We start from the raw sequence: 14,790 nt of genomic DNA on the forward strand, positions 1-14,790 counted from the left end.
CTGACTCCTTGAGCACGATCCTACTCGAGCCCTAGCGCTTACCTAAGAAAAATCCATAAGTCAAAGTCATTACCAAACCTCAAGTCCAAAACCTAGCCTCGGGACCAACCCCGAGCCCCCGGGAAGTCCTAGATCCCCAAAACAAAGTGGTGGAATCGAGCCCCGAACCCTAGGTCAAAAATCCCTTCACAAAAGCCCAAAAATCCCCTCTGTGAACAGTGCAGCGCTACAGCGCTCTAAAGAGGGCGTTGTAGCGCTACAAGCAGAACCACCCCCCCCCCCCCCAGAAACAGGGGCTAGCGCTACAGCGCCCCCTGACTAGCGCTGTAGCGCTAGTTGCAGCCAGACCAAACCCAAAAATCGCTTCTTGCGATTTCCTTCTACCATTTCAACCCCAAACTTGTCCAAATCTTTCCCAAGCCCAAAAACATACTTATCCACACCTCACACTCATCCCAAGCATCCCAAGAACTCAATCCCAAGCTCAAGCAACCCAAAACTCAAAATCTATCATAATGAACCCAAAAACCAGAAATTCACTCAACCAACAAAGATAAGGTCTTAGAAATCATACCGTGGATGGAAATTCGACCTTGAGTTGAACCCTAGACCTCCTTAGCTTGCTCCTTTACAACCTTGACCTGATTTGCCCAAAAATCCCATCTATTTAGCTCAAATACACAGCTCAAACCAGTCAAGCCTTAAAACTGAAATCCTCAAGAACTTACCTCAAATTTCTGATGTGATCTTGCTAATCCTTGCCAATCCTCAATTCTAGCTTAGGATCCTTAATGCTCAGCCTACCCTAGCTCTCCACTGAGCTTAACTCCAAGAAAAATGAAGGAAAATGGATGGGAGAGCCACAAACCGATTCTTTGGAACAAAACCCTTCAGCTTTTCTCTCTTTTCCTTTCTCTTCCTTCTTTCTTTCTTTTTCAGCCTTAACTCTTTTCTACAAAATCCACTAAGTATAAAGCCCCCTTTAACTTATCTCTAACAAGCCTAAAGACCAAAATGCCCTCCTTAATAATTCTAAACCTTATTGCCCATAAAGGGACATTTTAGTCATATTACCCAAATTCCCACTAAATCCTCAAGTGTTCCTAATAATTCCCGCTCGCTACCCAATACCTGATTAATCACCAAATATACATTCCTCATCATCAAGATTAACCTCAATATATTTTCCAAATTCTCATTTAAACTCCCCAGGCTTAACCCAAGCCGGGTATAGATTTCTGCTTTGACTTTTCCGCTAACCCGCTCACTCTAGGATCGTCTCGAGTCATAGATCACAGATATCAACACAGTCATGCCCAACATGGCCAAATTACAATTATGCTCTTTCTAAGATAATCAGGTCTACATGCATACTAATTCACATAGTCATGCATCTCAAATAATCAAATAGTCATATAAAGTGCATTAAATCATAATCATGCATTAAACTCATAAAAGTCACACACAAAATCTCATTATGCCCTCCAGGCACACTACTCAAGGCCCTTAAGCCTTAATAGCGAATTTGGGTCGTTACACTTAGGCATTTGAATCCAATGGAAAATCTAGAAGTGATGGCTCTGTCCGGCAGCTGGATCCATCTGTTGGGCAGAAATGCCTCTTAAAGCCTCTATAATGGCATTCATAGGGAATGAAACTGGCAGAGAGGGAACCTCAGCCTTAGGGACATCATCTTCAGGCCTTCTCCTTGTTGTCCTTCCTTTCAGAGGCATTTTCCTAGGTCAGAAATTCAAAAGCTAGCTTGTTAGTGAGGAATGGATGCTATCTATATGCATATGCTTTTATAGATCAAAATACTTTATTTTAATCTATTTTGTGATACACTCCGAGGTATTTAAACCCGGTGCTCTGATACAATTTTTATGTCACGACCCGAGCCCTAGACTATGGCAGATTTGTAATATCCATAACTTGGGTGGTCAAAGGTCAAACTTTGACCCTTGTTGGAAAATAGTCTTTATAAATGATCATTTAATTTATATTAAATAGTACTATAATTGTAAGTCAAAACAATGGAATAACTCTTATAATTATATATACAAATATTAGTGATAAAAGCATGATCATTTATCATTATACATAGAACAATAATATCCCCACAGTTATGTAGTCACCAAACAGTTAAATTTAATAAGTCATAAAACACCCAAAACAATACTTAACATCCATCATTCCTCATTTCTAACTATTACATAGCTAATTTAGATATACTGACCATTAGGTTCCAAATTAAATGCATATATAATGTTCGAAAGATAGGACTATGGCACTAAATAGAACTAGGCTAAACACATTGGCTTCATCAATAATTCATCTTATCCACATTCGCGTCACTAGGTTCCTGGAATGGGCGAGATATAGGGGGTGAGCTTATAAAACCCAGTAAGAAAGCAACTAATATCATAAGACCCAAAAAGTTTAATAAAACTTCTGCATGGTTAGCTTTGAAAACAAAACATATATCATCATGTATAAACCAAAATAGAGAGAAACCACAAATAATCATAAGAGCATAGCTACAAGTGCACATCACACCGTCCACTAGATCTCTAGTTCCTGTTACCCACCATAGAAAAACCGACATCCTAAACTGGGTAGCCGGGCCTGATAACCACCACAAGGGGGAGGCTCATAAAACTTCTTGTATGTAGATGCTAGGTCCTTACACCTACAGGTGAGTGAACACCTGATCTACCTATGATGACACAGAGACTAGGTCGTGAAACAACAACATGCACAAATCTTGATCACTATGGCTCTCATCGGTATAACCAAATGTAGGTAAACATTAAAAGAAAGAAACATATTCCTTTTATATTTTAGAAAATTGGGCAGCATAACAGCTACATTTGAATAAAACCAAAAAATCATAACTTGCATAAATAAGTGAACAAAAATATATTTGGCACTTAGTGCCCTTAGAACATATCAGAAAACATGCATATTAAGTTTTCAATTTTTCAAACATTTTATAAATATCAAAATTGGAATATGTTTAATGCAATTCAATAAGAGTAAAATAAGTCCAATAGTCAAGTTGAGTCCCCACCTCCTTAGAATTTTCAATCCGAGCCCAAAACGACGCTCCCAAGCTTAACGATGATCCTAAAGTGATTTAGTCCAATTTTAATATCACGATTTTCCTACGTGCACCAAATGAGCAAAAGATTATCATCATTGCATTCCTTATTCAAAATCATGTCCAACGACATATAATATGACCATATTTAAAATTTCAAGTTTCGGAACCTCACCCAAGTGGTGCACAGTAGCGGTTGGTGGCGATAGTGAGCGGTGTACCGAAAACAACGACAAATATAAAAGTGATCCCCTCAATGAGTACATCAAAAATATGCAACTTATTAGCCCAAACCACCGCCGGTGTCGAAAATGCTTCCAAAGGGGCAGAGATACCCAAAATCTCGCCGGAGAAAAATAGCAAGTTGACCAGAATGACTTAGAGGGCAACGTTCTTCTCGTGACGCTGATTCCAACGGTGCCACCCACTCGCCGAACAGTGGTCAGAGTTCGCCGGAAAGTCACCTCAAAGTTTTGACAGCAAAACTTCGGAGTGGTCGTACATGCGCGTCCTTGCTCTGATGGTCACCAAATTTTGGGGTTGCTGTCGTCGCTGGTGAGAGAAGTTGTAGCTCCGGCGCATGTCGAAAATGGATCTCCGGTGATGATCCGACTGGGTTGTGGTTGTGGCTGGTTTGGAGAGAAAACAAAAGGAAGAAAAGAAAAAGAAAAAAAAAAAGAGAGAAGAAGATTCGAGGAGAGAAAGGGAAAAGAAAAAAAAAAGTGATTTGACTCTTTTGACTCAAGTGGGTCCTACCTACTTAAAAAAAATTTAAATAATATTTTTTTTTTGAGTCTTCGAGAACATTTTCTCTGTGATTTTCTTAAAAAAAAACCGTAGAGAAAGAAAGACCTTCCACCTTGATTTTTTTGAAGAAAATTGTGGAGAAAAGTCTTGTAATTTTTTAAAACTTTGAACAAGTATAACTTTGTGGTCGGTTGTCCATTTTGGGTGGTTTTTTTTTTTTTAATTTGATATTTTTACAATAACTATTCAAAGAAAATACTATTTTTTTTATTTTTATCTGCGGTTTTTTTTCCACTTCACACGTTTCTTACTTTACACTATGTTTTATTTTTAAAAACCGCAATAACATATTACTTAAGAAAGCTTCAAACATTTCTGTTGCGCTTTTTAGTTAAGGTAGAAAAAAAACACCGAAAAATCATATATTTGTTGTAGTGTAACTTTTTTTGTTGGATCAACTTCAACTTATGTATACATGTATGGATAACTTATCAATAAAGACTAGCTATGGATACATGCACTAATAGTTTCACTTTGAGGTAATTAAATAAAAGCAAATACATATTCAAACAATTTAACAATATAAAAATCGCAAGTGCCAAGTAGTAAACAAAACAATATTAATATTATCTTAATGAGAATTCCCCTGACAATGGAGTTGCTCTTTCACAAAGCGACCCCAGTACCAATGGCGCTCCCAAACAGCGCCCATGGAGTTCAAAGGGATTCCTTTGGTCTCCGGTAAGAAAAGCGCTACGAAACCAGTCATGGCTGCGATCCAACCGGCGTAGAAGAGGAAGGTTCCATATTTGAAGTGACACAACATTGTTAAGAAGGTTTGGGACAACACAAAGGTGGTCCCGAAGTTCACTGCAACGCTGATGCTTTGGCCCGTGGGTCGAATTTTCATGGGAAAGATTTCGCTAGGGATGAGCCAGCTCAAAGGGCCCCATGACCATCCAAAACCAGCAGCGTACATGCACATTAGCACTAGTACTAGTGTGGCATACCCTTTCGTTATGTGCTTCGTCCCAGAAACACCCGTCGTAGCTGCTAGCACGCCAGCCACCGCCACCTGTTTATAATTATATATATATATACACATATATTTATAATGTGTCAGTTATGTTTCTACAGACAACACATGTATCTCCATGCATATAAAGACTGACAGCATACCTGACAAACAAACATTTGGATCCCTCCAACGATGAACAAAAACCTCCGACCGTACCGATCTACGACAAACGAAGACACGAGGATGGAACCAAGGTTGACCAAACCAAGTATGATGGCTGCGATCAAAGCCGAGTCGCTTCCAAATCCAACGGACTTAAAGAGAACAGGTGCATAGAAGGCAATGATATTGATCCCAGTCACCTGTTGAAAGAAGGGTATCCCTATCGCCATCACCAGGTGAGGGCGGTACTGCCTCTCCAATATGGTCAAGAACGGCGCTCGCCCTGCTGCTTTGGCGATTTCGCTGCACTTGACCAGCTCCGCCAGCTCAGCTTCCACGTCAGAGTCTTTGCCTCTGGCCTTGAGCAGCGAGAGCTTGGCTTCAGGTAGCTTGCCACGCTCGACCAAGCTGCTCGGCGTGTCGGAGATCATTAGGGCCCCGGTTGTCATTATGGCTGACGGGACCATGGCAAGGCCTAGCGATAGACGCCAGCCCCAGTTGTGGTGAGCTGTGCCGTAGTTTATGCAGTTGGACGCCACCACACCGATTCCAATGAAGAACTGAAAGCCTGTGTTGAATGCCCCCCGCCATTTCGGGGGTGCTACCTCCGAAAGATAGACAGGAGCCGCCTACATTGGTTTATATATATATATAGTATGCTGACGATAGTGAGATTAAAAAATCATACATAATCAATTCTTATATAAATATAAGAGTAGTGTTGTTATTTGTCAAACCAATTATGATTGGTAAGTGATTCTTTATAATATTTATTAAACTTAAATGCATGAAACTTAATATTAGATTGCAACAATATATATATTATATATCGTTATAATAATGTAATTTACTACTCGTAGTATATAAGCATGACAGAATTGTGTATCGTTCTCACTTTTCCTTTCGAAGACCAAAGTAAAAAAATGAAAGAAAGGCATAACTATATAGGAAGCTTTTACTGTGGGACATGCTTTTTGTCCTTATCAGCAGGGACTTATTTATTTTTGGCTTTGAAATTATAATCATATTTTTTTTATATAAAAATATATAATTTAGTTATTTATGAACTTTTACTAGTTTTAAAATTTTTTGAATAATTTACGAACGGTATCCAAAACATGTTTCAGAACAATTATTTAACGTGCATATAAAACAAACTTCAAAATAACATATTTCATGTTTTCGATACCGTAAATTATTCAGAATTTCAAAAGATAAAATAAAATTGGGAGCTTCTAAATAACTATACTGTACAATGTCATTTAAAAGAAATATTAGATTGTAACCTATTTATGTGCCAAAAATACAATAACAGGTTGTTTTGAAGCTTGTGTTTATATGCGCATGAAACATATAGTTTTGAAGTCTGTTTTCGACACTATATATTATTCCAAATTTCCTAAAAACTAATGGAATGCCCATTATAACTACAATATATACCGCCATATAAAAAAAATTAAATTATAATTTATTTACGTGTTAAAAATAGAAACTTCCCTACGTGTGGGGGCAAAAGCTATGTCCCTACTGCAGAAATTTCCTATAAATATAATATATATATATATGGGTATCACTATAATAGTGATTATTTTTAATCATTACCTATAGATATTTTTAGTATTATTGGTACATAAATAAGCTGCAACTCTAATTTTTTTACATGATGGTGTATACTGTAGTTATAGTGGACCACCCACAAATTTTCAACAAATTCTGAATAATTTAAAATACTGAAATCAAGAATCAATGAGCTTATTGCAGACATGTTTGTTTCAATATATATACGTGATTGCAATAAACTATTTAAATCGTGATTTCAGCATCCTAAAGTACTAGGAATTTCCTGAAAATTTGTGACAGGTTTCTTGTAACTACATTATACACCGTCACGTAAAAAAAATAGAGTTACAACTTATCCATATACCGAAAATACTAAAAATACCTACGGGTAGTGATTAAACACAATCACTACCTAAATATATTCCTATATATATTTCTTTATTTTTATATATAAAAAATGTGTTTTTAACGAATTCTTAATTCAATAGATTTTTATTTTTGTTAACTTTAACAGGGTCCCTTAACTTTAACAATTTCGTTAAATTTAAAAAATAAAAACTACAAAATTTCACAAAATGTCTCAATATTTTCATCATAACTTTCTATCTAATAGAATTAGATACCGTTGGAAAGATAAATTAAAAATTTATAATTTTTGTGTAAAATAGTATTTTTCAAATTCGCATTATTTAATGGTCAAAAACTTGTCATAAGTTACAGGTTTGGTTAATTACAAAATTTCACAAAATTGTCTCAATATTTTAGTCAAAATTTTTTATCAAAGAGTGATTTCAATAAAAAAAATCATTAGAAAGATAACTGAAAAAGATATAACTTTGTGTGAAATAGTGCTTTTCATATTCACATTATTTTAGGGTCAAAAATTAGTCGTAAGATACAGATTTGGTTAAATACAAAATTTCACAATTATTTAAAAAATATATATTGGTATTTGATCAAATTCATATTAAAATTATGTTTATTTGAGTTGTTTTTGTAATTTAAAATAAAAATAATAATAAAGTTTGATAAAATTATTTCATTTGTATATGTGATTGGATATATACTATATCACTTATATTATACTTTAATTTATTTTGGAATTATTCATATGTAATAGCTATAAATAAAATTGTTAATAACTCTTCTTTCTTACACTCCCTTTTCGACTGCTAGCTATTATTCTCTCTCCATCTTTGCATATGTATTTCTTTTTTTAATCATCTTTCATGACTTTTTACTTTAATTGTATCTATATTTCTTTTAGAGTAAATGGTAGCAAAAATACTCAATGTTTTCAAAATGCTGCACTTTTATACTTAATTTTTTTTCTTTGCGATAAATATACTCAATGTTTTCAAAATGTTATCTTCTTTTTAATAGTAAATATATCCAATGTTTTCACAGTGTTGCACTTTTGTACCCAATCTTTTTCTTTTTTTGTACTAAATATACTCAATGTCTTAATACAAAATTGATATATTTTTACTATGTATAAAAGATTAGGTATAAAAGTGCAACATTTTGAAAATATTTAGTATATTTACAGCAAAAAAGAAAGGTTAGGTATAAGAGTACAACACTTTGAAAACATTGGGTATATTTATCGCAAAAAAAAGATTGAATATAAAAGTGCAACATTTTAAAAACATTGGGTATTTTAGCTGCCACTAACCTTTTTTTTTAATTGTATCTGTTGTCAGTGATTTCATCATTGGACATCTGGCAGTCATTAGAGAAGTAGTTAAACTCCTCAAGAGATAGTAGAGCTCGCCTAGAGCTCCTCGGAGTGTAGTATCCTCCTAGTAAGTCATGATCCCTTCAGGCGTGGACGTCTCCAAGTGAGGCCATGTCCCGAGGACCACCCTAGCGATCCTCCCGTCTTCTTGACCCGATGGTCATCCAGGTCTAGGAATTTTGTCCCCGGGGCTTGGAGAGAGCACCAGGGGTCAGTCATTGTAGCCTTTGGCCACCACAAGATTGTCTGATAGCCTTTTGGGTGTCTCGAGTGATGGATTCGAGTTCGTGCACTTGATAATTGGCATTTCCCACAATGCCGCCTGACACAGGAAAACATGCAGCAGTATTCTGACAATGCCAGAGACGTGTCTTCCATAAAGTTGGTGGGCTGCAACTTGCAAATTGGGCCCACAGTCTTATTTAGTACACCTACAAGTATTAAGTAACAATTAACTCCCCAAATAATTGAGGAATGTTTGTAATAGGGTTAGGGCACCACGTTGTAAAGGACTTTTGGCTTTTAGACATTTGATCCCATTTTTGTACTCAGAACAATCTATATGGTGCTTGAGTAAACCTTCATGGAAGCTTGTACATCCAAGCTTCAAGAACACTAATACTAAAGACTTGTGGACTAGGATTATTTTATAACCTTAACCACGTAAAATCTCGGTGTTAATCTTCTTTATTTTCTTTAAGTTTTGTTATTAAGTTGAAAGTGAAAAATATTGTCAACATTTTAATACTTTCATTGAGCGCTTGAAGAAAGCTTGAAGGAACATTTATTGTAACCACGTGTAGAAATTCCCCAGACTAGGATTTAGACAAAGGAACAAAAGGATTGGAGGCTTGAGGTGTTTAGGAATTTTCTCAAGCCAAAACTAACACAGAGGTTTTCAACGACGCTTGGATTAGGGGACTGTTCTCAATATCGCATTGGCTTATCAGCTCGGGACACAGGTAAGAAAATTGTTGTACCCATAGAGCAGGGCATGGCCCTATTGTTTCTATTGCAAGGCGCGACCCTAATGTTTATGTTTAATATGCATGTAAATATTTGTGAATGATATGTATGTTTATGAATGAATGGCAAGGGCCGGGTACGGCGAAGGCCGAGAACGGCAAGAAGTCGAGTACGACAAGGAGTCAGGATCGTTGTTGAGCACGCTGAGTGCAGGCCGCTAGGGTGAAACCCTCCTAGGGTGTTGAATCCACCTGCTTGGAGAAGACCGCAAACCCAGGGTCTGGTAAAGCGCCTAGGACAGTGTAGGCCCCTATGTGTTTAGCCCGTTGGGAAGGTCGACCAACCATGAGTACCGAGAGCGTGGAGCGACGGGTACGTGTTCGGCCTACCTGGCTACCACGACCAGGGTTATTTTGGGGAAAGTACTGTAATGAATCGCTTTGTCGCTTAGGTCGACCTTAATTGTATTTTTGAGTTGTAATTTTTTTAAATAGTATTTTTGGATCCCAACTATATAACTTTTTTTATGATTTCAACGAATGCCCAAATCTTCTAATTAATGTCTTTAAATAAGTTTTATTTCAACTTAGTCACACTTTTAACCTAAAACCTCAATTAGCGAGCTAATTGCACATTTTTAACTCATGTAGTAATAGCTCTAAGGACGTAGGGCGTTACAAGCAGGGACCGACCCAGTTGGATCCCATTAGGGGCTCACGCCCCTAGTAAAAAAAGCACATCGAAAAATATATATTAGATGTTTTAAATTTATTAACAAATATTAATACAAATCCCTTGTAAATAAATTTTATAACAATTAAGCCCCCACAAAATACATAGAATTTTTAAAAATAACTATAATTTTGATTTGAAATAGATAATAAATTTTATGTTTATTAATGTGAGTTAACACATAATTTTTATTTCAAGCCCCCATTGAACAAAAATCCTACGTCTGTCACTGAAGACTAGGTTTGATGGTAATCATAGAATATGTAAATGAGTTCATATGGAGACGCTTGTATGTTGAGCATGAAAACAAAAACCAAAGATCTTAATTTTTGTTTCCTGAAAAATTTCTCTCAGTGTTTTAGTCATAACTTTTGATTGAGAAGTCTGATTTCAGTATTTTAAATATTTAAAATGTATATGTCAATTAAAAAATATAATAAAATTTTCAAATAAAACTAAACAAACGTATATTGTACGTTGCTTTCACCTAATGTATAAAAATAAACTAGGTAAAAGTAATGTACGATGCACGTTTGTTTAGTTTTATTTAAAAAATAAATTAATTTATTTTTATTATATTTTTAAATTAATATATAAATTTTAATTAAATAAAAAATGTCATATATTATAAAAAAAATGACATAAGAATATTAAAAAAATTAAACCAAAACATTGTCTATATTTTAAAAAAAAATTATATGATAATTTAAAAAAACTTTCAAACTAAAAATATGTTAGATACACATTTTTTATATATAAAAATATCGTGCAATATAGTTTTAAAATTAAATACTTTTTTTCTAATTTCTTTTAGAAAAATACCTATGAATTTTAAAATAATAAAATATTAAAAAATTATAAATTAAAACTATGAATTTAAGAAGTACATTTGATCAAATTTTAATTTTAAAAAATTAATGGCTAGAGCAATTACAATATGTAATTTCTCATTTAAAAACACTAAACGACAATATAAGAAGATATGTCTATTTATGTCTTATTTTACTAGTACATATATGCTTGGATAAAAAAAAATTACGTTAAATGACAAAATACATAATTAATAAAATAAAGAAAATAATAAATTTAAACACATAAATATTGTTTGGGTATCGTTTGGAAATCATAATTCATAAAGTAATTTAAATATTTTAATATGAAATTTTAAAATATGTGATGAGAAATTATATTGACTCATATGTTACTTTTTATTTTTTATTTTTCAATTTATTTACCTTATTTAGATGACTTTATTACTTTTTAATTTTTTTTGTAATTTATTTACCAAATAAGACTTTAAAACTAATAGCGTTAGAAAACAATAAAATAAAGTATTAAACCTAACGAAAAATACAATTTTCGTTAAACACACATTTATAATAGTTTAACGGAAATTGTTCTTCCATGTTAGATTTAACACTTTTTTTTATGTAGAACTATTATCTGGTGTCAAAAATAGACATGGCACAATAGTAGTAGCTCTTGAGTTGTCATGTCATGCAAATTAAAACCTGCATCTGGCAAAACAAAAACAAAAATATTGCTTTAGAAAACCCAAGTTTATATGGCCTTGTCTTTTGACATGATTGCTCTCATTTGAGTGAGGTCCCGTGAGAAGACTTGTGAGTTTTTGTGCATCAGTTTTGTGTTGTTTGGTTTGGAAAAGGACGGTATGGCTTCAAGTAATTCTCATTTACAAGATCTAGAATCTAAATATGCTTCCATTTACTTGGAGGATGAAGGCAACGGAGGTATAACATATGTCGAAGTGGTAGTGTAGGAAGGCATAGATACCGAATGGTGTCTAGTTGGAAAGTTTCTTACAGAAGGGGTCATCGATTTTTTAATAATGCAGCATCAACTGGCAACGTTGTGGCGTCCAGGACGTGGGATGTATGTCAAGGAACTGCAACATAATCTATACCTCTTTCAGTTTTACCATGAGGTTGACATTAAAAGGGTTATGGAGGGAAACCCGTGGACCTTTAATAGGAAACAACTGATATTTGCTAGATTGCAAAATGGTGAGAACCAGAGAGATGTAAGGTTGAACAAACTTGATATCTAGGTTCAAGTTTTCGATATGCAACTTGGTTTTATGTCTGAACGAGTAGTAAAAGATGTGGGAAACAACATTGGCGTGTTCATTGAATTGGATCCGAATAACTTTGTTGGAGTTTGGCGTGAGTTCTTGCATATAAGAGTTTCTATCAACATTGATATGAAAATCCGTAAAGGTGGTGGAGAATGGATTTGGGTCACATTCTGATATGAGAGAGTCCCTACTTTCTGTTTCATTTGTGGCATAATTGGTCATTCTGAGAAGTTTTGTGAGCAACTATTTGATCGTCCGTTGGAAGAAGTGGAGAAACCATATGGCGTTTGGATGAGAGCACAACCCCGTCGCCACAACCAGTTTATTGGTTCACGATGGCTAAGGTCCGGTCTTGCAGAGAACAATCTGATGGGCCTGGCAGTGGGAATGTAGTTAATGCGTATCCTCCCAATATGGCAAGAGGCAACAATCAAGAAGTTATGGAGGTTAATCCGAATGAATCAAGATTAAATGGATTGGTGGGAAGGAAAATTGGAGGCAATCGTGGGACAGTTATTGCTAGAAATATGAGCATTAATAGTGAAGGGGTGGACAAAGTAAACTCTGGAAGAGGAGGGAATTATTCAAATTGATGAAGTACTGATAGTGGACCCAAAAAGAAGACGAACTATTGATGGAGAAAGTGTTGGGCTTATGTTGGAATTGGGCCAGGAAAGAAGTGAAGATCCAAAAAACTTGTCATTATTGGGCCTTTGGTAAAAGAGATCTTAATAAAAATTAGAGAGAGTACTCATTGTTAGAGGACATCTTTAATTTTTAACCAGATTTTAAAATTCTTTCATTTATGCCCAATTTTTTAATCATTCTTCCCATTATGCCCTTTCTCCCACTCACACGCACTGAAACACACAGTCACGCACAACCCTCACTCATCTTCTTCTTCCCCATGACGCAAATGATCTTTGAGCTTCTCCACGTTCTGTTGATACTCTGGTGATACTCCGGCAACTTCGGAAATATCTCACCAGTCCAGTTTCACCACCAACAATTGCTTCTCTCACCACTGCACTTTTGGCACCATTAATTTCAGTCACGACATAGCCCTTACTTCGGCAACTCAAGTAAATAATCTCTAAAATCTGGGTATAAATTAACTAAATATTGTGGCTGGGTATATTTAGTTAATGATCTCTAAAAACGGGTAAATATGAACAAACCCCGAGATCTTAGGTAACTACACAATTAAGAGTGCCTATAAACTTGTTGACCCTGATTTTGGCCAACTGACACGGAGTCGAATATGCTTGATGTGGACAAATGCGTTGAAATGAATGTGATGACAAAAACAATAAAGCACACAAGAGTTTATAGTGGTTCGGCCCCAGAATCTGGCAACAACCTACGTCCACTTGAACTGTTATTGATATAGAATTCAAAGGAGTGATCAAAGAACTAGGGTTCAATGAGTTTCACAAACCTCTGAAGAACAAAACAATATATCAAATAGAATAATTCTAATCTCAGGTAATCAGAAAGCCCAAAAAAGTCCCTTCCTTGAGCTCTCTTTTCTTATTTATAGGCTCAAGGGGGATTACATTAATTTGTTACAGATATTCCTTCCTAAATAATCGGATACTTAGGAAATCCTGGGAGTCAATCTCAGGATTGACTAAGATCTTTATGAAATTATCGTGAGACACGCGGAACCTGCGACCATACTCGTTGCAGGTCAACTTAAACCGTCTTTTGCATGCAATATCTTTACTGGTCGATATCCTAGCAGAATTCTGTCAGGTGTCAGTCACGTGTCCAGAAATCACTTGCCATGTCATCCGTGCCTGTTTTTTGGATAACATTTGCCCCCCAAGTTTATTTATTATGAGCAATGAATAAAATTTTGAGGAAACGACCCTTCGGTTACCCCACCAGACCTGTCAGAACAATTCGTGCAATCTTGGAAAAAGCAACATACCCTTGTCTAATCACGGCTTTTCGCTTCCTAAGTAACCTTTCGACGGCCATCACCCTTCCCCATGCTTCGAAAAAAAAGGGGAAACTGATGATTACTTCCTTTTAATGCTTACGGACAAAAATATATATATAGTCTCTTCAAAGTCTCCTTTTTCTTTTTACGCAAGCCATCACTCTTTCAAGAAACCCTAACACCAGAGCCCCTGTCTTCATCTATAGATCGTCCTTCGGCGTTCCAAGATTCAGTCTATGAGTTCTTCGACGCCCGAAAATTTTTCTCAAATCTCCACGACCTTTCTCCTGGTAAGTTTATGGACTCTTATGCCTTATATTTTTGCCGTGCATGCTTCTATAGACTGTCTATTGGGTTCATTCGCTTCTGGGTTGAGATGCATGTTAGTAAGGGGTTTAATGGGTGATACTGTATTGAATGATTTTTCTCTGCCATTAAGGAGTTACGAGTTAGTTTGATAGTTGATATCATGACTTTTAGGACGTAAAACCGAAGTAAAAATTTGATTTTTATGCTAGCTGAAAAACCAAGTTTTTCCCGCCCTAAAAGAAGTTGAAAAAGCTTTTTCAAAAGACTTTTTGCTTTCACTTTTGATCTGTTTCTCAAACTGTTCGTGTGAAAACTTTTAGTTTTTTGTTAGAATGCTATTGTATAAAAGCTAAACTTTTATACTCGACCAGCATTATTCTAAAAAACTTTCAAAATTCTTCATCCTTACCTCCCCATT

The 14,790-nt window shown here is 35.4% G+C and overlaps 1 protein-coding gene across 1 annotated transcript in view; it reads right to left on the minus strand.

Annotated features, from left to right (window-relative positions):
• Positions 1 to 4,259: 4,259 nt before the first annotated feature.
• Positions 4,260 to 14,790, minus strand: part of LOC133807125 (sugar transport protein 5) — a 54,508-nt gene continuing 43,977 nt past the window's right edge. Inside the window, exons 3-4 of the mRNA XM_062245286.1 lie at positions 5,027 to 5,656; positions 4,260 to 4,922 (exon numbers count right to left, since the gene is read on the minus strand). Of these exons, the coding sequence (XP_062101270.1) occupies positions 4,479 to 4,922; positions 5,027 to 5,656 (1,074 nt within the window). The 3' untranslated portion in view covers positions 4,260 to 4,478. The remainder of the gene's footprint in view (positions 4,923 to 5,026; positions 5,657 to 14,790) is intronic.

Source organism: Humulus lupulus, chromosome X (assembly GCF_963169125.1).
Source record: "Humulus lupulus chromosome X, drHumLupu1.1, whole genome shotgun sequence".
Lineage (NCBI taxonomy): Eukaryota > Viridiplantae > Streptophyta > Magnoliopsida > Rosales > Cannabaceae > Humulus > Humulus lupulus.